General features: G+C 37.1%; 1 protein-coding gene across 3 annotated transcripts in view; it reads left to right on the top strand.

Moving 5' to 3' along the window:
* Nucleotides 1–26,533, top strand: part of gabra2a (gamma-aminobutyric acid type A receptor subunit alpha2a) — a 389,198-nt gene that overhangs the window by 177,574 nt on the left and 185,091 nt on the right. For all 3 annotated transcript variants that reach the window (XR_011189718.1, XM_015345339.2, XM_015345340.2), the window contains exon 8: nucleotides 6,159–6,311. Coding sequence is in view for 2 of the 3 variants with exons in the window: in XM_015345339.2 (XP_015200825.1) it covers nucleotides 6,159–6,311 (153 nt within the window). In the remaining variant the exon portion in view is untranslated. The remainder of the gene's footprint in view (nucleotides 1–6,158; nucleotides 6,312–26,533) is intronic.

The raw sequence follows: 26,533 nt of genomic DNA, 5'->3' as shown, positions 1-26,533 counted from the left end.
AGGGGTGCTTCATAGCATGTTAAAGTCTCAGCCATTTCTCTGAGACCCACTGGAGCTCTTTCTTCCAACTTTGACATTCTGTTATGCTACGGAACCTGGGGACTGTGGCAAATGTGAAACCAAGCCTGACACACTTTCTCTCAAAATGTTTCAGAGGATTCAGGGGAGTTTCACATGCAGTCAAGCTGTGGAGAATGTAGTCCTTAGTAATGAAGCTGTTTGATAGGTTGTGTTGAACACTGAAGAAACTGAACTACAGAGAGATTGTGGAGCCATTATGTGAGGAAGACAGCTGGATTTAGAAGGTTATGGATGAGACAAAGAGCAGCCTGGGAGAAAGTGGTGTGGAGAAAAACTAATTTTTAGTGCTCTTTGTTAGTGGTGTGTGGTGCCATGGGGGTAGTAGACACTGCATTGGGCATGGACAGGCTCTCAATCTCCCTTGTCATGCCCCTTAAAAAGCTCTTTTGTGTTTCTTTACTTTATGTTACACACACTTTCCTCCAAGAGTGTTGATCACACTGACCCCCTCATCGGAGTAACAGGATACATGACTCTGCATTCCATTACTTCTGGGCCCTTTACCTTCAGAGTCTCAGGTTCACCAAGTTCATCCTGTTGTCCTCACTGCTAGGAACCTCCTGCTCCCAGACCCCAACACAGAGCCTCCTGCTCCTACTCCATTAGGCCACTGTTTCATACACAATCAGTGCCTCAGACTCCCAGGTCTGCCTCCAGCCCTGACGTCCTCTTCCCGACGCCACCAGGTTGGGTTACACAAACACACACTACCTACATCACCGAGTCTCTTCCGCACTACACACCGTGCCGAGACCCAACACACTGTCCCTCTCTTAAACACACTCACAACCTCTCTGGAGCCTCACTCTCACGCCCTTAGGTTGTGAACTCACAGCTGCCAGTGCACCTTACTGTGCCCAGCCACAGAGGGAGCAGCTAGATAAACCCTACTCGCTTCTCTGATACCAATGTGTTGCCAGGGGAGGGTCCCTCTACCACACAACCCAATGTGGTCCACCCACACTAACTCATTTATCAAATCAGAACTCACTCATACAGTGGACACAACAGCCCTGCTCTCATACCCTAGGAGGATGCTGAACCTTTAAATCTTTCGATGATCTCATAAGCTCAGTTTCTTCTGTCAGTCTCTTCGCAGACTGACGTTCTCACTCTTTTCCTCGCAGGCTATTCCTCTCACAATCCCCTCTGGGATTATAGATCTTCTCCATCCCCTCACGGGGTTTCTACAGTGGCTAATCAAGTCTTTCCTCACTCATACTGTACATGGTGGCACGCCCTTCTAACATTGCCCCGACTAGTAGCGTCTCACACTCGCTATTGTCATGCTTCAGCCATGCTCTCTCACAGTGGAACCTCCACATTTGTTATCTCACCACTGCAGCCAAAGCAAGGCCGAGGTCCTGGTGAATCTTTCCTGCTTTAAACCACTTCTACAACTGCCGTTCATTCACTTAATCACCTCAGGTGTAGTTTCCACCCTAATGCATCTTCCTTAATCCGGGGCTCCGCCCCTCACACCAGACACTCCCTGCATTGTACTACAGGTGGAATAAGTTAAAGGCACTTCAGTACTGAGGAGCAGTACAGTAACTCTATGTCAGAGCACTGAACAGGCAGGGAATAATCCTTAACTAGTGTGCTCATGTGAAGAATTCTGATGTGCCTGATTGATAATGGTGATTGGGAGATGCATCCTGAGCAAGTTTGCACGAGGTTGGAAGAAGGCTGAGACCCCTTGTGAATGCACTGGTTGCTAGGGGCAACATCAGCCACTCCCAAAGCCACGCCCACACTGGGCATAACAGTGCAAGATAAGAGATTTTAGATCAAGAGATTTGATCAAACTTTTTGAGGAAGGGTTGCCAGGAAGAGTAGCATTTCCTTATTTACAAATTGTGATTTTTTTCCAATATGAAGCACTATAAAACATCCATGATACAATGTAAGGAGGATGGGTTAGAGGATAGTTTTCTAACTTTCAACTAGCACGTATGAGATATTTGGTTAGGAGAATTGTAAAAGGCAATATGTCAAAGAGCAGTTTTAAAATAAGAATACTAACATTTCAAATAATCTGATTAGTGGTAATTCATACTCAAAAGGGAATTTAAATATATAAGAAACAATCCACACCCACTTTCAGCTCATTAGCTGATGAATGGATAGCCTGATATTATCCTCCAGAACTTCTTGAAACATTTCTTATTTTAAGGTCGATGATAGCAAGCTGTCACAAATTCTGAGTTGGTAATGCAGTCCTACAGCATGATAAAATCCAGAAATGTACTGTACACGTTTGGGTAAGAACAAACATATGCAGGAGGGTGCCTAGAGTTTGCTTACACAAATTAGTACATTAGGCCTCTGAAACACCTTGCTAGAAAGTTTCTAAATAGTGTAACTTGTATGTTGTATGTTTATATTGTGTGTTGTTTATTGTGTGTATTGTCATGTTAATATGTATTTGTTTTACCCAGTGTGCCTAAATTATTACTATTTTCACCAAAGCTGTGCCAGAAAACAGCAACATAAAGTTGGAGGCTGATTATTTCATTTATGCATTGATTTAATCTGCACAGCCATTTCCTGATATTTCTATGATCTTAAAATATATATGATATTTTTGTGACTCTCTATTTCTAACAAAATATATATATAATAAATTATATATACTGTAATTACATTTTTATACATTAATTTATATATTGTTAAAGCTACAAGGGATTAGGAAGTGTCTCTAAGAGTTTAAATAAATGTATGTTTACCTTGGTTTATCTAATTAAGTTGTGGGTAAATGACTGTCAGTGAGCAGTACAGAAACACGCCATATAAGATCACATTAAGACCACAGGAGAAGAAGAGAAGAAGAAAGGAGAGAAGGTCAGAGCAAAAGAGAGCAGTCAGGAGCAGTCAAAGCTCATTTTGAATATTGTGCCAGGCGAGAGCCCCTATTTCATGATCATCTAGACAAACACTGGAGCTATGTATTTGAACCTTGTTAGAGTTTTTTAGGGAATGTGGGTTTCTTGAGTAAAAGATACCTTGGTTAAAGATGGCCTTTCCTTCTTGCGGATGCATTTATAGAATAGGCTCCCATTTATTTTGTGGCATCTGAAAGAGAGATCTAACTGCAGGTTGTATTGGAGGCAGCTTATCTCTTATTTTGTTCTCTGTAGGGTTTATTTAAGAATTGAATACTTGGTAGAAGTCTGTTTTCTTGGGATGATTAGAACATCAGGACTCTGGGAGACCTTATTGAAAATATACTAATCTGTGTTGTATGTTAATGTTTATGTTGTATGTAGTTCTTTATTGTTTGCACACGCCTTAGTAATTGGTATAAGTAATAGGTTTATTCAATGCTAAATAGAGAAGAAAGATAACAACATTTTGGCTGTGGAGCCTTCTTCGGGTGTGAGAAAGACAGGGCAGACAGCAAACATTAAATAGCATAGTAGAACAAAAGATGGAAGAATGGAGGACACGGGAGCAGGGGAGAGGCAGAGTGGCCACTCAGGTGGTGCAAAATGGAGAGAGGTAAGGAGAGTAGTGAAGTAGAAACAAGTTTAAAGAGTTGTCACTCTTTAAACTTTAGATTTCAATTAAAAAGAAAAACAGACTATCAACATTATATCCTCAATTGTAAAAAATCATAGTGATGATATATGCTTCCTTTTTAGGATTAATTAATTTGTTTATTTTATTATTTAACTAATGACTGTCACATTTATTTAGGAAATCACTAACACAAATTACTATCACTGCAAAATCAAATAACCAATAACCATCAAAGCCCAATGCAATAATGCATCCTACTATGTCTAGTCACAAAGGAAGCTGACTTAGAAAGAAGTGGATGGTTTTCTCTCTCTTCTCCTCTTGTAAAAATGATAATTGCACCAGCACACATTGCAGCTCACAGATTCTTTTCAAACACACAGGTACATTCTGGGGTCATGCAAGATAAAGTAGTATACCGAATATTTTGTGTGGATACTCAAATTGGCACAAGGTAAATTTGCATATAGCAAAGGATTACTATATAAATTTATTATATAGGATTATAATACATTATAGCATTAGAACAAAAATACATTTTGTTCAAAGCCTTTAGATAAAGGACAATCCGCATAGAAGTTCAAATGACGCTAATTTTAGATGCATCCCAGACTGACCCCTCACCTTTCAGTCATAATAATGCATGTCAATTTTAGACAAGTATTGATTTTTTTAATAGAATAATATTCCACGTGGAATAATGTTTTTACTTTTCTGACCAAATACTTTTGAAAGGCATTATAGGACTTCCATAGCTGGTAGACCTATTTAATGTTGAATAATATTGGAAAAATAAAGATATTACCAAAAAATAATTATTTTCTTTAAAAAAGATATTATTAGTTACAAATATTTAAATTCAGCAACACAAAATGACAATGACAATATAAGCTGGAAACATTTTGTATGAAACAATTGCTTATTAAGAATATGATTGTGACATATAATTTAGTTAATTAAAATTACTCATATTGAGCAGTTACATCAAATGGATTGGTTGAATCACCATTTTCTTTATTTAATACCTTCCTCGGATCGTCAAGATAATGTGTGAACATTTGCTGTGCCTTGCAGTGTCAGTTTGTAATTTTGCTGGTGATGTCTGAACTAACCTCTGCTTATGAGCCATAAAAATGTTTTCTAATAGACTGCATAAGATGTTGTCATTGATTACTTTTTATTTAATTTTTCAGATTAATGTTTGATGGTTGCAGATTCCTGTATGTATGTGTTTATAAAAGTGTTCTTCAAAACATTTAGAATGTAATAAGAACACAAAGCATATTGTTATATAGCATATTGTTATATCTGTTTTGTTTTGTTATTTTAATTTTCTACAGGTATATAAAGAACGCGGCCAGTCAAGAAATGCATAGTCATTTTTTGACAGAACACCTTCCAACTGTATTCATGAATTAGTTGTCTGTTGTCAAATAAATGTCTACCCCTTGTAATAGCGAACCTAAATTAATTCAAGTGTTTCACCTTCAAAATCACATATCAAGTTAAATGGCCTCTACCTACACTGTAGTGATTCACATGATTTCAGTGTAGATTAATCAGTTCAGGAATTGCATAGTAATCCAGTAGTAGATGACCTGAGAATTGCATTTCAAAGCAAAGACTTAAGCATCAAGGAACTTTCAAAAGAGATCCAGCCCAAAACTGTGGAAAGACACAGAACTGGGGATGGGTATACAAACACCAAAGGCCTTGAATATGTCCCTGGAGCACAGTCAAAACAATTAGTAAGTGGGAGGAGGACATCAGGCTGTTCCTTCAAACTGAATGACCAAGCAAGGAAACTTATCTGAGTGGCTATCAAGAGGCCAAGGGTATCTTAGCCCTTATTTTTATTTATTTATATTTATTTATTTATTTATAAATTAAATGAACAGTTTGTGTCATAACGTGAAGGTTGCAGTCCATCAATGTTCCCATGGAACCATACAGAGCTGGAGCAGTTTTCATTTAATCTGCAAGCAGTAACGTTAATAGAGACCTATCCCCTCAGACTCACAGGTGTAATAGCTGTGTAAAGACTTATAGAATATAGATATTTCAGTTATGTATTTTTAATATATACTTTTTTCCCCTTAAATCTGAGTATGGGGAGTAGATAAGGAAAATAATGTAAATGCTTGAAACTGTGAGGTACTGATACAACAACAAGTGAAACATGTTCAAGGGTGTGTAGAACATAGACACTGTACTGGCCACATTATACCTGATGCTTCCCAATTTGTATAGGTACTATAACTGTGTCAGTATGCGTAGGATGCAAAGTAGTAAGTAAAGGTTGCCTCACCTGAAGAATGCTCCACAGACAAAACATTGTGTTTCTTTTCTTCTCTTTTCAGGATGGGATAAACTTTTACTTGCTTCCCATTTTATGATTGGCTGTCACTTTTAGATCTTCTTTCAAAACAAAAATGAAAATGTTACCTAGGAAAATGTTAAACATGGTCTACAAGTGGCTGAATCTGCAATTGCTTGTATTTTTGTGCCAAAATAAAACTTGTTGACCAGACTATTCTTTTTTCCCTTTCCTCTAGGTGAATATACAGTCATGACAGCACATTTTCACTTGAAAAGGAAGATTGGCTATTTTGTTATTCAGACTTACTTACCATGCATCATGACAGTCATTCTGTCTCAAGTGTCATTTTGGTTGAACAGAGAGTCTGTGCCTGCAAGGACAGTTTTTGGTAAGTCAATATTTACAGAATATTCAGATAAATATCTACATTTAATCTGAAATGAGAAAAGCAACTACATTTGACTGTGCTGGTTATGTAGGGATGGAAGGAGTCACATTGCAGTCCAGTGAAGGTTTGAGATGAGTTTAATTGTAACGAAAGTGGCCACTTCTGGAGAACACTACAGGAGACACACATGAGGTGTATTTCCCACAGTGCCCTGAATTGCAACAGTTTTACAGAGGTTTATATAGTTTGAGTCCAGCCATGTTATTACCATGAATGGGGGTTTAAGAGTCCACATTCTACTTATGGTCCAGTGGCTTTTCTTGAAGATGTTGTCCTGCCTTTCAGCTATTTCTCTGGTGTCACATACAACAGTTGATGTATGTTCCCAAATTCACTAAAGCCAGGTCAGGAGACCCAGATATCTACAGATGATTCTACAGATGTAATTTTAGAATTACAAATACATGAAAATGTGTAAATCACCTGTAGACACTAATCATTCTCATGTATTACAGTAGGATTCTGTTAGTTCCTAGTGCAATAGTTCCCAGACTTCATGCTAAGTGATTACTATATCAGTTGTTTTTTTATTACAGCTGTAGACGAGGGAGGTTTTAATTTGCTGTAACAATCAGAAATTGTAACAATAAAATGCATACTTGATAACTATTAAGAATCAATCAAGCATAACAATTTTCAGTCTTACATACAGATTCTAAATATACAACATGAAGTTTACTAATTTAACCAAAACACGTATAAAAACACATATAATAGAATATATAGGTGAAATGATATGCTGTGAACACAGGATGCTGATCATTCACTCAAGGATTACAATGGTCAGAGTTAATAACTTGAGTTAAAGTAAGCATTTACTATAACATGCTATAATCTAGATCGACGGTTCCATCAACCTAATATAACTAAATCACAATTATATTCTCAGACACAAGTAAATATGCATGTACTAAGCCATGTGTTTGTAATCATAGTTCGGGTGTCAAGAATTATGTTAATAATGAAGTTTTACTCAGCAAATCTATCATCCAAATGTCCCTGATGAGTTTAAGCTCTATGCTGGTAAAAAGAAGAAGGGCAGATTTGTCCATAGCAGCTTCTCTGTGTGGGGTGGGTCCCTGGTACAGACAGAATAGAGAGAGAAAGAGTTTTTTCCTTCCAAAGAAGAAGAGAAATTAGAAGCCAGTGGTTCTCCTGCAAAAATGTGATGGGTTACAGTTTATATGGGGTGACTGTTAGTGATTGGCTGAGATGCCCACAGGTATACGTGATACACACCCTGCTGATCACTTATTTGTGGATTTACCTTTGGGTTATTGACCATGGCCTGTGATTTAAGATCAGGTCCAGATGTGCCTATGTCCCTCTGCAAGATATCCAGGTGCCAGCAGTACAGTTTAGATCGTCCATGTCGTGGGGAAGACCATCATTCAAAAGACAAAATTCCCTTACTTTCTTACATGCAAGGACCACTATGTCATTGCACTAGATCAGAAAGAGGTAGGCTCTTTAGCTACATTTCTTTGCTTTCACATAGGCAGCACCAGGCTGCTTGGTCAAAGCACACAAAGTTTATTATCTTTATTATTATAATATTATTATTATCAAATCTTTAATAACACTTAATTCTAAGTTAAATAATAGGCCTTGTCTACTTTCTTGTTTAGAATTTTGGTTTATTTATTTTTGTAGTATCATTTCAAGCAAATTATAACAACTTCAGCATACAGAACCTGAAGAAGTCTTCCCTCACATTTTTCTGACTAAAATGCTATTAATAGGTGACCATTTTATGATGAACAGACATATGTGGTATCAAACATTCATACCATGAAATGCAGGGGCCCAGTTGGTTTCAGTTCACACAACACACGAAAAAATGTGTCATTTCTGAAACTGACAGGACTGATTCAAAATATAAATAATAATAATAATAAAAAACTTTATTTTATAAAGCGCCTCACAAAGCGCTTTACAGGATGACAAAAACAATAAATAAAAAGAATACACAAGATAAAACACAATTACAATATATAGAGGAGACCGTGGATGGTGGTACTAAGAAGAGCAGAGGGGTGAAGAATGGGACCAGTTAAGTTTGAGTCTGGATTTGAAGGAGTTTAGAGAAGGTGACTCTCTGATATCCTTGGGGAGAGAGTTCCAGAGCTTGGGGGCATAACAGGAGAAAGCCCTGTCGCCCATACAATGTAGACGGGCTTGGGGGACAATAAGGAGAGCAGAATTAGAAGAGCGAAGGTTGCGAGGTGGGGATTAGGGCAGTAATAGTTCAGACAGGTACTGAGGTGCCAAGCCATGCAGAGCCTTATAGGTGAGCATGAGGATTTTAAAGTCTACACGGAATTTGACAGGAAGCCAGTGCAAGGACTCCAGGATAGGAGTAACGTGAACACTTGCACTAGACCTGGTCAGGATTCTGGCTAATGAATTTTGGACATACTGCAGTTTGTTTAGGGTAGATTTAGATACTCCAGCGAGTAGAGCATTACAGTAGTCAATTTGAGAGAATACAAATCTGTTGATCAGCTTTTCAGCCACAGTTAATTATAGGGCGTAGTCTAGCGATATTTCTAAGGTGAAAAACAGATGTTTTGACAGTATGCTGCACATGTAGGTCAAATGTTAAGCCCATTCGATAAGAATCGAATATAACCCCAAGGTTTTTCAATTTTGATTGAAGCTCAAGTACAGACCCATCTACAGATATGGTTACAGGACTGCCTTTACGAAGTTGATGGGGGGTGCCAATAAGCATGACTTCAGTCTTGTTGCAGTTAAGATGAAGGAAGTTTTGAGTCATCCAAATTTTTATGTCAGAGATGCAATTAGACAGAATAGAGACAGCCACATCAGTGTCAGGTTTGGTATGGATGTGTATTTGAATATCGTCAGCGTAAAAATGAAAGCTGAGGCCATGTGATCTTAAAAGCTGACCAAGTGGGAACATGTAAATGCTGAAGAGCAAGGGGCCAAGTATTGAGCCCTGAGGAACACCAGACTTAACAAGACCAATTTCAGACCTGTACCCATTAAGAGAGACAAAGTGACAGCGATCAGTGAGGTAAGATTTGAACCATTTGAGGGCAGTGTCAGAAATTCCAAACACAGTCTCAAGACGAGAAAGTAAGATGTTATGGTCAACAGTGTCAAAAGCAGCACTGTGATCAAGAAAGATGAGTATAGAAAGAGAACCAGAATCAGAAGCTATTAGAAGATCGTTGGTGACTTTGACCAAGGCAGTTTCTGTGCTGTGAAGTTGACGGAAGCCAGATTGGAGGGATTCGAAAAAATTGTTTGTCATGAGGTGGTTATGTAACTGAAGTGTGACAGCACGTTCTAGAATTTTAGCAAGAAAGGGTAAATTATAGATGGGGCAAAAATTGTTAAGATTGTCGAGAGCCATGTTAGGCTTTTTTGGCACGGGGGTAATGGCAGCAGTTTTGAGGACCGTTGGTACAATGCCAGTGCTCATGGATTCATGTATAATATTGAGGACAATGGGACAGAGAGAAGAGAAACAGGACTGAAATAAAGTGGTGGAAATGGGATCTAAAATAGATGTGGTGGGTTTCATGTGTGTAACTAGTTTACTGAGGGATGCTGAGTCAAGAAGAGAGAAGCTGGAGAGAAGAGAAGTTGGATGAGGAGGGAGGATTATGATGAGGCAAAATTATGATGAGGCAGGTAATGTGGTGGGGCAGTTTGGCTTGAGCAGTCTGTTGATGGTGGAGAAAAGATGTCTGGGGTTGTTTTTGTGATTTTCAATGATGTGATCTATGGTGGATCTAGCAGACTCTATAGTAACCTTATATTCAGATAAGTAATCTCTCCAAGCCTGATAATGTACATTTAGGCCAGAAAGACGCCACCTACGCTCAGGTTTGCAAGAGGCTGCCTTCATGGGTCGCTTAGGGTCATTGTACCAGGGGGCAGGGCGAGAGAAGGAGATGGTTCAAGTTTTTAAAGGAGCAATGGTGTCGAGGGTAGATAAAAGAGCACTGTCAAGTAACTGTATTTTGTCTTCTAGAGGGTCAGAGGAAGAGAAACAAGATAAGGAGGACAGAACAGAATTTGCAAACCTTGGGTGATCAATTGATCGCCAGTTGTGGAAATTTACAGAGCGTGGGGGGGAAGTGTTAGAAACAGGTAATTCCAGATTGAAAAGAATGGCTAAGTGGTCAGAGAGGCCTAGATCAAGGGGAGAGCAGTGGGAGACAAAAGAGTCATTTACAATAATTAAATCTAAGGTGTGTCCTTTGTTATGTGTAGGGGTACAAACTGAGTAAGATCAAAGCATCCCAATAGAGAAAGGAAGTCTTTGGCCACACTGGAAGTTCCCTAGAATAAGGATACTTTTAAACTTAAGGCATTAAAATGAGAGAAAATGAGCAAACTCACCTAAGAAGGCTTCACTGGGTTTGGGTGGTCTATAAACTGTGGCAGTAATAGTAGATTGGGGGATAGAAACATTTAAAACAAGACACTCAAAAAAAGAGGAATGAGGTATAGTAACGAGACTTAGACTTTAAAAAAGTTTGTAAATAAAAATGATGCCCCCTCCTCCACCTGAAAGATGCGGAAGGTCAAACAAACTATACCCAGGAGGAACTAGTTGGTTGAACAGGAGTCCATCGTTTTGCTTGTGCCAGGTTTTGGTTAAGCACAGAAGGTCCAGTTTTTTTCGTTGATGATGTCACATAAAAGAGCCTTGTTGTTTATTGAGCGGGTATTGTGTAGCGGTGATCTAGCCAGTCTCGGGGATGCAGGGGGAAGTGGAGTGCGTTCCAGGTGCAGTAGTGAGAGGAGATTTTTGAGGTCGGCGCTGGTTCGGGATGGACTTACAGTCGTGCGCTGAAAGGCAGGGATAGAGACTCCACTGGCAGACGAATGAAAGAAATGGCATCCTGTGCTGCGATGGATGTAGCAACTTGGTCATAAAATCCCAATAAAATGGCAATAATTTAATGTGTCTTTCACCAGGAAGTAGCTTTGTTTTAGTTGAAGAAGTTGCAGTGCAGTGTACCTCAGAGACATGATCGATGAATCAAGATGGGAAGGAAATCCAGAGTAAGGCGGTAGCAAGTGGTGAAGGTCTTCAGATGAACAAATTCACAATGCAAGTGGAAGTCGCATTTGTGAATTTGTAACATGGAGCGGATAAAAATAGATAAATTAGAAATCAGTGTTGCTGAGAAGAAAAAGGAAAAAAAGAAACATAAATAATTAGATAAATGAAAAACTGGTGAGAGGAGCGGCAGCCAAATGTGCCAGCGTTCTCTCTCGACTGTAACCAGAATAAAGAATATATACTGTTTTAAGAACTAAAATAAAATTTTAAAATGTGTTCAAACGAGAAAATTAAAATCTGTTATCCTGTGAAAAAAACTTGACTGGAACAAATCTACAGGATACAATTTTACCCCAGGACTAGGGCGTTAGTGGATCCAATTGTGTACTATATATTTATAATATAATATACATTGTTTGTTACTCAGCTTTTTGAAACAACTGTATTGTGAAGATTACATTGAGGAACAGTGACATTTAGTTCACAGATAATTTGAATAGCAATAATTCATAACAGATGACACCCACATCATCAGCATGCCTCACAGTTCACATGGCTGTCTTTCTTAATGTATAAAACCAATTCTATACCCTCTAGTATACACAGTCATCCATGAAAACATGTTTGCTTTGATTGCTTCTCAAAGTAAGCAGCCATATCAATCTGCATCTCACAAGTGGCAGCCCACTGAAGCTAAGCAGGTGTGAGCCTGGTCAGTACCTGGATCGGAGACCTCCTGGGAAAAACTAGGGTTGCTGCTGGAAGAGGTGTTAGTGTGGCTAGCAGTGGGTGCTCAACCTGTGGTCTGTGTGGGTCCTAATGCCCCTGTATAGTGACAGGGACACTATACTGTAAACAGGCACCATCCTTCGGATGAGACGTAAAACCGAGGTCCTGACTCTCTGTGGTCATTAAAAATCCCAGGGCATTTCTTGAAAAGAATAGGAGTGTAACCCTGGCTATCCTGGGCATCCTGGCTAAATTTCCCATTGGCCATTACCGATCATGGCCTCCTAATAATCCCCATCTATGAATTGGTTTCATTACTCTGCTCTTCTCCCCACTGATAGCTGATGTGTTCTGGCACAGTATGGCTGCTGTTGCATCATCCAGGTGGGTGATGCATATTGGTGGTAGTGGATGGGAGTTCCCATTACCTGTAAAGAGCTCTAAGTGGATTGTCCAGAAAAGCGCTATATAAGTGTAAGCAATTATTATTATTAAAGTTCAGGAAAAAGACATCTGTATTTGTCAGCTAAGTTTTAAAAACACTTTGAATTTACTGGCATGAGCTATACTTTTGAATCTCAGAAATAATTAAAACAAATACATAGCTGTTGTGGGAGTCATGTTATTGTACATAGGATAGTCATAAGAGATATATTTGAAAAAATGAAATATTACCAAAAATCTCTTGTATAATAAAGTTACAGACATTTGTAGGTTTTGTAATTAAGAGATGCTTTGTTCAGGCACCATTCAAATTTTTGGACTGTATAATTAGAAACAATATTATACCTCTGCTGCCCTGCAGTGCTGGGGCACAGGGTTCAGTCCTGGACCTGGGATGCTATCTGTGTGGAGGTTGTATTTTCTCCCCACGTTCGCATGTGTTTTCCTCTGGGTACTCCAGTTTCCTCCCACAGTCCAAAGACATAGTGGTATGTTAATTGGCTTCTTGGAAAACTGGTCCTGGTGAGAGAGTATGTGTGTGTCTCTGCATGTGAGGTAGGAAATGGATGGAATATAGTTGACGCAATATGTATTAAATTCAACTTAGTCCAAAGACTCATTGCCATTACTCAATATCAATTAGAAAACTTAACTTCAGTATAGAAATTATTTTTCACTATTATTCACTGACTCTTAACTGTTCTGCAGTGTTGGTTCAGCAAGGACAAAAATAGTAAATCCACACTTGAAATGTAGTATAGAGCGATAATTTAGGAAATTGTGTAAATTTAAACAAGAGGGTAAGTAAGTCATTATTCTTGAAATTTTGATTCATTTGTAGCCTACTTTTATTTCTTTTTTTAATTGTATAAGAATGCTTATGCTTCCTAATCACATAATGTTGCTACTCAAGAGCCTATCCTAATTCAATTAATGCTTTTTAAACTCAATAATTTTTTTAAACCACATTTACTCTGTAGTGAGCTTGCAGAACAATATCTTACATTGTAATTCTTATAGATCACTCATTGCAGGTTTCCACCAAATGACATAATGCCACAGAATACCATATTAAGAGAAATAATTACCGAAAAGACAATAATTTACGTTTTGTAAAAATCCCAGGAAATATGGTAGATATGCAGTTTAGTTGCTAAAAGCTTACCCTGTCTGTTATGATCAGCTCTTTTTTGCATGATAAATAACAGCAAAATAAATAAATCTCATCAATGTATATGAAAATTACTATTTTTTATTTATCAATGGGAAAAAATAAAACCGCAACAGGACTGTTTTTAAATTTTATTTTGAAATTTGAATATTAACAGTAGAATTAATATATTACAAAACTAAAAAAAAACCAGCAAGATAGTATCAGATTTTGTTACTTACCTACAGTACTTCTGGGCATATTTCTATCCACAGTTAAAGACATAATAATGTATGCATTATTGAAACTGTAAAACAGACAAATATATACAATAAGGGCAACAAAGTGATTCAGTGGTTAACACTGTTGCCTCGTAGAACTTAGGCTCTGGGTGCCAGAATTGTGAGGCTAAAAGTAAGTTTATGTTGTTAGACTGAAAAGCAGGGATAAAACTTTTTTGCTATTACGTACCTCCATAGTATAGAGATCTCAAAAGTGTGAGTCCTGCCATGGGGAGAGTAAGACACATTCTACACATTCTTTAAGAACTTATGTCTATTCAATTATTTTATTAGTGAATGACATTGTTTAAAATTAGAACTGTAATGTTATTTTCTATCTTTACAGTAGGTACGTATTAATATTGTATAAATAAGATTATAAAAAAGACCAGTACAACACTTCTTTCTTCTCCCCTCACGTGACACATTTTGTGCTGTTTGCTATGTAATACCAAATGTATTTGATGAAAGGCTGAAAGCTTTCAATTTTGTATGCCTAACTATTCAACAGTAAAAGTAAGCCAACAGTAGATATAAGTCTTACCATTAAGTCTTTAACATATTCTTTTAAATGTTTAAAGATTAGGCAACAACCTATCTACACGTTTTTGCAGTTTGCATCAAGAATAAAATATTTGTATACATTTGTAAATCAGTATCTTTTCTGCTTCTGACATAAATGGTGAAAATGACAAGTGTTTCACCCTAAATGCATTAGGAATGCTCAGTCACAGAGAGGTGACACTTGGAGGCTGTGTATTACAATTTGTAAATAAAGGTAAAATAAGTGTGTCTTGGAGGCTGCTATGCCACAAAATGTGTTGCTTTGGAAAGGGTTGTCGAGTTTCTACAGATGCAGCCATTCAAAACGCGTGGGGTATTTCGCGGTACACCGCGATGGGTGTGTCCCATGAAAACGCTGTATCACGCGTTGTAACGCGTCATTTGACATCATGCTGGAAAATATCCGGAATCAGCTTGTTAAACTGCCAGGAGGAGCCAATAAAGCTTAACCTCTCATGTACAGCATTTGAGCTTTTAAATTTAAACTGTGTATTACAGCATGTTAATCATCAGTCATTAAAAAGTTGGTATATTTTATGAAAGCATGATTGCTCAGTTGGGCAAAAGTGCACAACCTACCTTTATCATAAATATTTTAATTATGCAGCAATATTTTATGCATCAAAGACTTTACCGAAGATATTACTAATTGTATTAATAATGAATGACTTTGGACAAGCTGTAAACTCAAAGTATTACGCTGGTCCACATTCTTTCTAACCGTCATTTTAAATGAAAATACTTTATTTTTTCATCAACAAAAAGTAACACCCACAGCATTTCATTGATCTAACTAACATAAGCTAGCCAATATGATAAAGGAATAAGTTACTTTTTTGTTTATTTCTTTAGCACATTTATTTGAACATTTCCATCGATTGTAGCAAGCACTGAAAAACCGTTCAATCCCTAGTTCGTCGGGCATTTTCTTTACTATATCAGATATAAAAACTCCCTTGCTTTTAACAGAGCGTTTCATAAGTTCTAACAACTGCGACACTTATATCGTTCAGTGAGAGCTCAAAATATCACAAGGATCCTCAAGAGATCAACAAAGACAACGGAAAAAGATATGTGTATAAGATACTGTCCATGGGAATCAAAGCTTTTTTATCTATGCTAAGAAGTAGTCTTTAAAATTTCTTCATTACACAGTGAAGTCAAAATTCCGGGATGTGCCTATATTAGTACACTGGGCAAACGTTCCGAGGTTAAATTCTTCCAGCATGGGGGTACCTTTAAAGTGGAGATGACAGCACCAAAATTTGTTGGCATGCATAAAAAACAGCAATTCTGTCAGTGAGCCCTAAATGAATTAAAAGCAAGCATGGTTTACATAAAATACATTTTTCCAAGAAAGTTTAGCCTTTGTCACTAATTAAACCACTAAATAAAGACATTAATATAGAAATCTTAAGATTTTTTTTTCAATGTTGGTAGCAGGATGAACTGTCAGGTTGAGCTAAGTGTATATTTTGTGCAGAGTTGCTGCAAGATGTTAACAGTGAAAAAAGGTATTTAGAAATGAGTTATTTCAATAAGAAAATTTTCAGAATAATTGCAAATCTAGCAGCACAGAGAAAGCACAGAAAATAGGCAGTTAGATTGATCAGATTAGTATGAAAAGCCATTTAGCAAAGAGGGAATGAGAAGAGTGACAAACTAGTATACTTAAGATCTTTTTTTCTGAACCAGGGAAAATCTGATCATGTTTCTCTATAACAATAATACAAATCTTTATTTTATATATCACCTTTAAAAGTGGCATCTCCAAGCAATACAGTAGATGTAAAAACAGTTAAAAGGACCACAGATTACACAGTAAATACCCAGACAAACGCAAATGCGTTTTAATAAAATGCTTTTATTCATTCTTTATCAGACTCGCATTCCCGAATGTCCCCGCCCCGGTCAACAATCCTAGGAAGAACACAAAACAGCCTGTTAATAAAATTGTTGCAATTGTGTTCGGTCAGCAACAATTTTATTAACAGGCTGTTTCGTGTTCTTCCTAGGATTCGAACAAGGGATTGAACAGTTTTTCAGTGTTTGTACAATCGATGGAAATGTTCAAAAAAATGTGCTAAAGAAATAATCAAAAAAGTTAGTTATTCCTTTATCATATTGGCTAGCTAATGTCCCATCCTTGTTAGTTAGATCAACAAAATGCTGTGGTGGGTGTTGCTTTTTGTCAATGAAAAAATAAAGTCTTTTTATTTAAAATGACGGTTGCAAATAGTGTGGACCAGCGAAATACTTTGAGTTTTACTGGTGGAGCTCATACAGCTGTGTCTGGATGTCTTGGTCAAGTATTCGGCTAGTGTGTATTGTCTGTTTAGGGTCCTGTAGCATCCCACATGGCTGGGCAGCTTGTTCCCCCCTCCTGCTGAAAACTCGACCACTTGAAAATACCTGTGAAACCGGTTTAATTCGTCATAGCCAGCACTACCGCAGAGAGTGATGAAAAACACATGAAAGACTTTGGTGCTTAAAATGTTTAGGGAGAAATGGAGTATTGGTGTGTATTGGTGTGTGACTTGCAGAGTTACAAGCTGTCTTTATTTTATTTTCCGTCACCACCTGCCAGCGAGCTCTCCCGCGCCCTGACCAGAGAGAGACACACAACGAGCCCTGCTAATAAAGCAACTTGAATTGAATTGAGAGAGAGAAGGGGGGAGGGCGAGAGAGAGAGAGAAACACCCAGGGGTGCAGAACCAGGGAACTATTTACATATTAAAACTATTTCCCAAACTTAATATGTGCTTTTCTATATTTATTGTCAATTAATTGTCCATAATATCGCTAAAAGAAAAGTGGCGGCGCCGGCTGGATAGGAACATACAACCTCTGGTTTATAACTCAGGAACGTAGACCACACTACCACCAGCAAGGTCACATGAGGAGTGGTGAAACAGCCCTACACATACAGAATTAACAGACATTGTACAGCGTGTACTACTGTGTTGCAGTATATGAATATAATTATATCATTATTAATTTCTTTAGATACGCAATTATATTAGCAGAAAAGCTTAAAACTGCCACTTTTTTATACACGCTATTTCACATGTTAAAGACTTTGATGCTTAAAATGTTTAGGGAGAAATGGAATACTGGTGTCTATTTTTTCTTTAAAGTACCGAGACCAGCCAGATACTGTAATACTGTATGTTTATGTTCCAAAATTTATATAGTTTATGGCCTTCACACACATTATGCTCCTGTTCTTTTTATGCTCAGCTACTAAGATTTCCCTTCAGTGGTAAAATTCCATATAAATATTCAATACTAAAACGGGCACAGGAAAGACATTTAAATCTTTCTACGACCGACCAACGCACCACGAGTGCCCCTGTCGGTCAACCAATCACGTACCACAGTATTACGCATCATTGCGTGTCACGATGCGCGAGGACGTAGCCAATTACCCTCGGTACATGTCTGTGCTGCACACTTTGAATGGCTGCATTTGTATATGCAGTGTATATCCCTGGAACCATAATGCTCAGATTAGGACAGGCAGTAAATACTGTATCTCTCTATGACAATAAGTGTATAACTAAACTAAAAATGATGATGAGTGCATAGCTAAAACTTGCACAACAATTCTTCAGCAGTTTAAAGATTAATAAATTCAAAGTCCTGACTTGCATCTTATTGCATATCTATGAAAAGACTTGATAAGTGCTATCCATAAGTGATTTACTAGTACCTTTAGAGAACTTGAGCAAATATGCCAAGAAGCATAGGAAAAACAATACAAATTTGATAGATCTAAACAAACTGCATTAAGCATCAAAGTATTTCATTTGGTTACTACTATTTTATTTTGGCAAAGTTTTTGCTTGCTCCTTCTGACTATGTTAAGTTTATATACGTCATAAAAAGTTATAATGTTTTAACCATTTCTGTGAATTCTTGGGTTCATTATCGCAGTAAAAAAAAACATTCTTTTTAGAATTTGCTTAATAGGGAATGTACTATGGAATTATGTATTTAAAGAAATTAATAAAGATAAAATGATATTCATATAGCTGAAATCATTACAGTACTACACTTTCTTCATAACCATCTGCATCAATTTCTCATTCACCCACGATTACTAGGAAACTTGCCTGCCCTGTTAAGTTGTAGCTTAAGTTCTCAAGCTGAACGCTGATGTAACGGCTGAGGTGTGTGCTCCGCATGCTGCAGGCCAGGGGTTCAACCCCAGCTTTCCCCATGAGTTTTCTTTTAACAAATGAACACTTCTTTGAAAAACTAAAATAGTAAATATGATCGACACTATGCATTTGTTGTTATTTCTAAATATCAATTCAGAATTAATAGATTTATTAACAACTAATCATTTCAAACTGCTTGTATTTTAAAATTGTGTTTTGTTTGGGGTGATTTGTCACTGTTTTCACAAACTTCAATTTATTAAACTTATATTTTTGAGACAGTGTGTTCCAGACCTTAATTTCTGAAACTCTCTCTGTATTCCATGTTTTAATCTTTTCTATGAATACTTGTGTTCGTATCAAAGTAAAAAACCTTAACCTTAAGTAAACCTTAAGTAAAAAAATTATAATCCGCTAAATAGGGAATATAATATGGAATCGCTTATCTAAAGAAATTAATAACAATATTAATTTAAGGATCTAAATATATGTATTTATATAGCTGGTAGTATTACTGAATCCACTTTCTTTGCAAACACATTTTATTTTTAATTTAACTCAATCACGCATGATTACTTTCCGAACATTTTTAAGCCGTTCATCTCAGGTTTCTTTCAGAACAGCCCAATGGTGCAGTGGGTTTGTCAATAGAGGTTCTGTTTAGGTGATCCAAATTGAACACCCACTTACGGCACAAGTTTTTCACTAACAAATACTTATTAAAAAATAAAATAGTAAATAGTATGTACACTATATTAACATATTTTGTTTTTTTATATATATATTATAATATATTCAATATTAAGTTATATTAATAATGAAATAAAAATGTGAATAAGCATACGTGAATACTGTCAACTGTTCAATCGGTTTAATTGAAAAACACTTTATTCAGTGGGGCAATTTAACAGACGCCTCAAGCCTTAAAACAAAATCGTATATATTGTAATTAGAATCGAGAATAACAAAGCAGTATTAAAAATACAACTGAAACTATAATAATGTGTCTGGTCATTATTGACAGTATTCATTTAATAATATTAATTTCAAGATTATTGTATCTTTTTCAGAGTCATTTTTTTCCTTGGTTTTCATAAGCTTTGCTAATTAAAATGACTATTTATGAGACACAATATTTCCGATGTCAATAACTTTGTGAACAAATGACACAGAGCCTGCAACCTACAGGTTTAAAGACCGCAATTTGTGAAAAATTTTGCAGCCTTTATTTAAACAATATATAGTACCTGGTTGCATTTTTAGAAACCTTAGTTTGAGTAAGGTGGATCACAGGTGCCAGCGAGTTTATAACGCAAGAAGGCATTATGCTATATTTTTCATGCGTCAGTTGAAGCCTTCTGAAGTCCCTCAAAAACATAAAAATGTAACATTGTGTGGCACAATGGGCAACCAATTCTTTTAATTTTAAAGAAAATAAAAACTAGAAAACAATAACGTGTGTGCCTCAAATAGACATTGCATGGTTTTAAAACCCATAAAAACGGGTTTAGTGAAAAACCACAAATGGCTGTTTTTTCTTCCTTTTGATCAGCTTAGAATCTTTGTGTTAGTTGTCAGTTTTTTTAACTTTTTATTTAAACATTTTAAACCCTTTAAATTTTTAAACGCAACACTCATTTAATACAGATACAGTACAATCACATTCTCCTGACTTCCCATGGTGTGAAATGACTTAGCAGGTGGTTGAGAAAACAGCATACCGCTTACTGAGCTCAGTCAGAGGTGAGGCGGTGCCGTAAGGACACTGTTCTGCAGCTTGCAGAATGTAAATCATTTCTTTTCACTTGAAATCTTTAAATTATCATTAAACACAGCTTTCTCACACATGGAAAGAGTAAGAAAGAGTATACATTTTAATCGCTTTCAATTTAAAAAAAAAATAGAAAAGTTTAATCTACACAAATATCACAGACTATTTTTGATTGTATTTCTGACTGTTATATCACTGTTCAAAATTGTATATACATCTAAATAAAGTCAGGCATCAGGTGCATAAACTATTAGTAATCACTAATTACTATTATTGATAAATTGTTGCAATTCCACATCTTGTAATAACATTAATTTGCAAGATTGTGTTCAAACATACATGTATACAATGTGACTATGAAAAAACCAGGGTTCACTTTGTTTCTCTCCTCCTATTCTCTCTCACCCGCTGCGATTTAGACACAGAATGGTAAAAAATGGGAACAGGTGAGGCAGGCAGAGAGAAGGGGAGGCGGGAGGCGTCTTCCTATCTCTATGACTAAAGAAAGAGTAAAAGAGGAATGGTTCAAGTAACATACAGAGTGGAAAACATTTGGTGCAGTCTTCTCCACTTTAAAGGTACATTCCTTGTAGAAGAATTTTCACCTCTAATGTTTGCCCACCAGCTAACACACAGAAGCAACCTGAATACAAAATACACTTGCAAGAATAGTGATTACAAACATTATAAAAACATATTTGCTTTATACTGTTATACTGTATGGTGCATAAAAACACTCTATGGTCACTATACTGTAACGTTGCCCACTAAACCTCTTTCCAACAATTTCACAGGGGCAAGGTCATGTAGCTGATTCGCAGCTGGATACAATTTTACCATGCATTGCGAAAGCAAAAATTCAGATATTTGTACGTATTTACTAAAACTATCCATATCAGTAATCTCAATGTGTTACTCTCTCACTGTACACCCCACTGCTCACTCAATGTTCACACTCCCAGTAAAATAAAAAAAAAACATTTTCCCCATTGTCACCTCACACCAGGGGGGAAGCAGAAAGTTCCCGCGGTCTTTTTTTCCACTGACAAAGACAAAGTTGATTAAAACTCATTTAAAGGGTGTGGTGTGTTAACACAATCTCTGCTTAACAGAGCCACTTGTAAGAGCAGGTGACTTTCTGCTCAATTAAATAAAGCTACAGTACAGACAGATTTTTAATTCTTCAAAAATCAGCTTCAAAATTAGCTGTTTGTCAAAATCTGCTACAGCTGCAGCCATTCAAAGTGCGCAGCACAGACACGTACCGGAGGTAATTGGCTACAGACATCATACAGCTTATACTATTCTTGTGTTGTGGTACATGAATATAATTATATCGTTATTAATTTCTTTAGATAAGCGATTCCATATTATATTCTCTTTTAAATTCTTAAAGTATGCTTGTTGACTCCAGTATCACGTTAGTTAAAGACTTCGATGCTTAAAATGTTTAGGGAGAAAGGGAATACTGGTGTGTATTTTTTCTTTAAAGTACTGAGACCAGCCATATACTGTATGTTTATGTTCCAAAATTAATATTGTTTATGGCCTTCACACGCGTTACAGTATGCTCCTATTCTTTTTATGCTCAGCTACTTAGATTTCCCTTAAGTGGTAAAATTCCATATAAATATTCAATACTTAAACGGGCACAGTAAAGACATTAAATATACATACTGTATACAGTACAGTTTGCATACAGTAATATGTTTACAGTGGTGTGAAAAAGTGTTTGCCCCCATCCTGATTTCTTATTTTTTTGCATGTTTGTCACACTGAAATGTTTCAGATCATCAAACAAATTGAAATATTAGACAAAAATAACAAAAATAAGTAAACACAAAATGTAGTTTTTAAATGAAGGTTTTTATTATTAAGGGAAAAAAAAATCCAAACCTACATGGCCATGTGTGAAAACATAAATCAACTGTGGTTTATCACATCTTTGGAAAGCTGATACCAATTCCTCTAGCCACACCCAGGCCTGATTACTGCCACACCTGTTTAATAATATATATATATATTTAAAAAACAAACGCCAAATTTTGCCAAAATGTCTCCTTGTGATATTTTAGCTGCTGAGTTACATGACTCCTAATTAATATTAATATCAATAGGTATTAAATCAGTACAACTTTTATTTAATTCAAGTATTTTAAACGCTTAATTAAAAAGTACAAATCTTACAGCTTACACAAAGATTCTGAGCTGATTACAAGGATGAAAAATCACCCATTTGTGGTGCATAAAAAAGTGGTTTTTAACTAAACCATTTTTTACAGCTTTTAAAGTCATGCAATAATTGACTTAGGCAGGAACACGTCATTGTATCTTATTTTTTATTTCATTTTTAAAAATAAAAAAATCATTTCCCCATCATGTTGATAAGGTGTTCCCTGATTACTGGCAATTGTAAAAAATAATCCTCCCTCTCTCGTTTAATTTAAAGATTTCCGTGAAGAAATCCTTAAACACAAAACCATCACATATGATAATATAACATTTTTGGATTCTGGTGGGTTTGTGTCCACACCACTTGTGTATCATGTTGGCCCTCCACCACTGGGGCTCAAACCCAGGCTTCTGCTATCACTCAACAGGGAACCAGCCAGCTGAGCTAAAGGGAGATCCCCCCTCAGTTCGGGCGCTGAGGTCTCAGCTATTCACAGGGAAGGGCGGTGATGTCACCACGCTGGCAACCAGCTCGCATAACCTGTAATGTCGGCTGTATCTATTACAATAATTCACCCTGCTGGTTCCCTGTTGAATGACTCTGATGGATTAGGTTCAATTCCAGGCGTTGTACTATATAGGACAGTGTAGGCATCCTCTCATGAGGCACCAGTAAATGTAGGGGTTTTGTGCTTAACTGGGACAATTATTAATTGTAGCAGCAAGTCACAAAATGATTCTTCTGATGGCTATTAGAATCAACCTTGCGGGATAACTCAAACAATGCACAAACACGGGTACTAATACACAAGAATACATTTATTAATACATAAAATGTGCATATAAACATAACAGATCTTATCGTGGGGGTTAGCAGAATACAAAAGGCATATATTAAATCACGAAGAGCTACAAATACCAAGAGGAACATACGTTCAGTATATCATTGATTTAGACCGTTTCGTAAATGAACTTGGTTACAACTTCTACACTAGGATACTCAAAAGCAAGTACATCACTCATAGAAATTAAATTGATATCAACTCTGGTTGAGGTAACAATTGAATTTTCGAGCTGTAATGCAGAATGTTGAATACTCATCCAATCTCTGGGGATTCAGATCTCCTGCAGGCACAAAGAACAGTGGCAGCCTTGTTGCTGTGTCCAATTGGCACTCTCTGGCTCGGTGCCAGGAAGTGCTGTTGCAGCTTGCAACCTGGTGGGAGAGATTCCTGCTGCGATGCGCTACTGATGCTCTCTGAAGACCAGCTAGATAGTATTGGCGGAAACAAGCAGAGTTTGTGCACAGGGGAAAAGAGACTGCGGGTCCCAGCAGGTCACACTACTTAGGCAGGAAGACCGGTTCATTCCTGATGAAGCGCTTGTCCTGAATCCTTAGATTCAGATTGGGTTCACGAGGCTTGCTGTTGCTAACCTCGGGTGGATCCTTTGGTTACGCGCTGGCAACCTCTGTTCTCGACTCTTAGAACAAAGGAAAGTCCTGGCACTCGGAAACACTGGCCATTACGTGGTGGTCCGAGCTGAGTCTGAGGATGTTCAGGAGGAACTCTGAGTCTGAGAAATGCCCAGGAGGCAGGCTGAGTCTTACCTGGAGGAACTCCGATCGTTCATTGGTTGAAAGTTTCATGGGCATCAGACACACACATGGGTTAACCTACCCTATCAGTTCCTGATTGGTTGATGATGAGTAACAATGCACTCTGGCCTTAGAGTTGTGAACAACTTTGGAAGAGACTCCTTTGGAATCTCCCAGACATTGAGGTGCCAGAGATGACCATTTATTAAGGTTGCTGGAGAATCTCAGCATTGGGAGTTGTTCCTTATCAGGACACTCTCTTAGAAAAATACCTTAATTGTGAACCAAATGGAATGGCCTTTCTGCATCAAGCACCACTGAGATGAAAGAGAGAGGGACTGGCAAGGGAGCAGCAAACTTAATTCCTGTATTTTAATAAGCCTTGCCACTACAACATTTTAAAGTTTTATTTTTAATTTCAAGTTAAATTGTTGGCTGATTACTGTCTACTGACATTTGGATTAAGAAAAAATATAGATTTTCTTAATTCGGATGTTAACCTGAAAGAGAAATATCATGTTCATAATAAGCTGTAATAGTTGACTATTTTTATAAATTCAGCTTTATGAGAAACAAACGGAAAGTAATGCTCTGATCGTGCTTTGAACTGCCTGGGTGCATGATTACATTACAGTGCTCATTTCCACTACAAGGACAATATACGTTTTTTATAAAGAAACTAATGTTAAAATGTTTCCAAAACGTCCACTTGTGATACTTCAGCTGCTTAGTTACACTATCCCATATTAATATAACTATCAAGTAATGTTAATTCACTACATTTATTTTTTACAATAACAGCAAGTGGTGTTACGTATACTTAGAAAAGGATAAAAAGTTATAATTTTTTATGAAGTACAGAATATAATCTTAATAATGTTAGAACAAGTACATTAAAACCAGAACCCCTATAAGTTACCAAGTTAAAGACTTTGATGCATAACATATTTATGCATAATTAAAATATTAATGATGAAAGTGGAAGGTTGTGTACTTTTGTCCAACTGAGCAATCTTGCTTTTATAAAATATATCAACTTTTTAATGTTTAATGATTAACATGCTGTAATACACAGTTTAAAATTATTAAAAGTCTAAAGAGTATACACCCTAAATTATTAATTGTGAAAAGATTGTCCCTCAGCAGTGACCTGGATTTGAATCTGGGAGTTTTCTGGCAACAGCTCAAATGTTGAGCATGAGATGTCAAGCTTTATTAGCTCCACCTGGCGGATGTTTGTCCATTCATGTTGTTGATCTAATTTAACATTGAACATGTTGTGATATTTAGAAATACCAAACAATTCAATATTTTGTCCATAATATTTACAATTTTAGTATTTTTTAAAATAAATGCTTATTTGTTAAAAAAAGAACTCATGCCATGAGGAGAATTTGAATCCCATCTTCCAGAATGTGTGCCACAAACTGAAGCCATTATACTAACATGCCACTAAATGGACAGGCAAAATGTTTCCAAGTAACGACAAGTGAATGGGTTCTATTGATGCAGATGTTTACAAAGAAAGTGGACTATGGTAATACAGATGCAGCCATTCAAAATGCGCGGTACAAACCCGTGGTACGGTAATCTTCCCACAAGCCACCGCGGCGCACCATAGGGGACCATAACGCATCTGAAGGTCATAAACGATATTAATTTAGGAACATAAACATTACTGTATGTACGTAAACTGTACTGTGTATGGCTGCTCTTGGTAGTTTAAAGAAAAAAGACACACCAGTCTTCCATTTCTCCCTAAACGTTTTAAGCATGAAAGTTTTATGAAACAGTACCCAAATATGCGATTGCTGTATAGAATTAATTTTAATTTAAAAAAAAATATTTAACACGAAAATTAAGCTGTTTACATTTCCGCCTGAGAACAGTCATCCATTGCTACCCAACGCAGAAACTCAATCTCTGGGGATTCAGATCTCCTGAGGGCTCTCTGGCTCCGTGCCAGGCTGTGCTGTTCGGCTTGCGACGGTGCGGTGCTGATGCTCACTGACCGGCTAGGTAGTGTTGACTTTAACTAGCAAAGTTTGTGCACAGGAGAAAAGATGACTGTGGGTCCCAGCAGGTCAGGAAGAAGACCGGTTCGTTCCTGATGAAGCACTAGTTCTGAATAGTGATTCAGCTGTCCACAGTTCCGACCTGTTCATGAGGCTTGCTGCTGATGCTAACCTCGGGTGGATCCTTTGGTTACTCTCTGGCAACCTCCGCTCTTGACTCTTAGAACAA

The sequence above is a fragment of the Lepisosteus oculatus genome, chromosome 1 (assembly GCF_040954835.1).
Source record: "Lepisosteus oculatus isolate fLepOcu1 chromosome 1, fLepOcu1.hap2, whole genome shotgun sequence".
Taxonomy (NCBI): Eukaryota; Metazoa; Chordata; class Actinopteri; order Semionotiformes; family Lepisosteidae; genus Lepisosteus; species Lepisosteus oculatus.
Note: the sequence above shows the minus strand (reverse complement) of the source record. Positions and strands in the feature narration are given on the sequence as shown.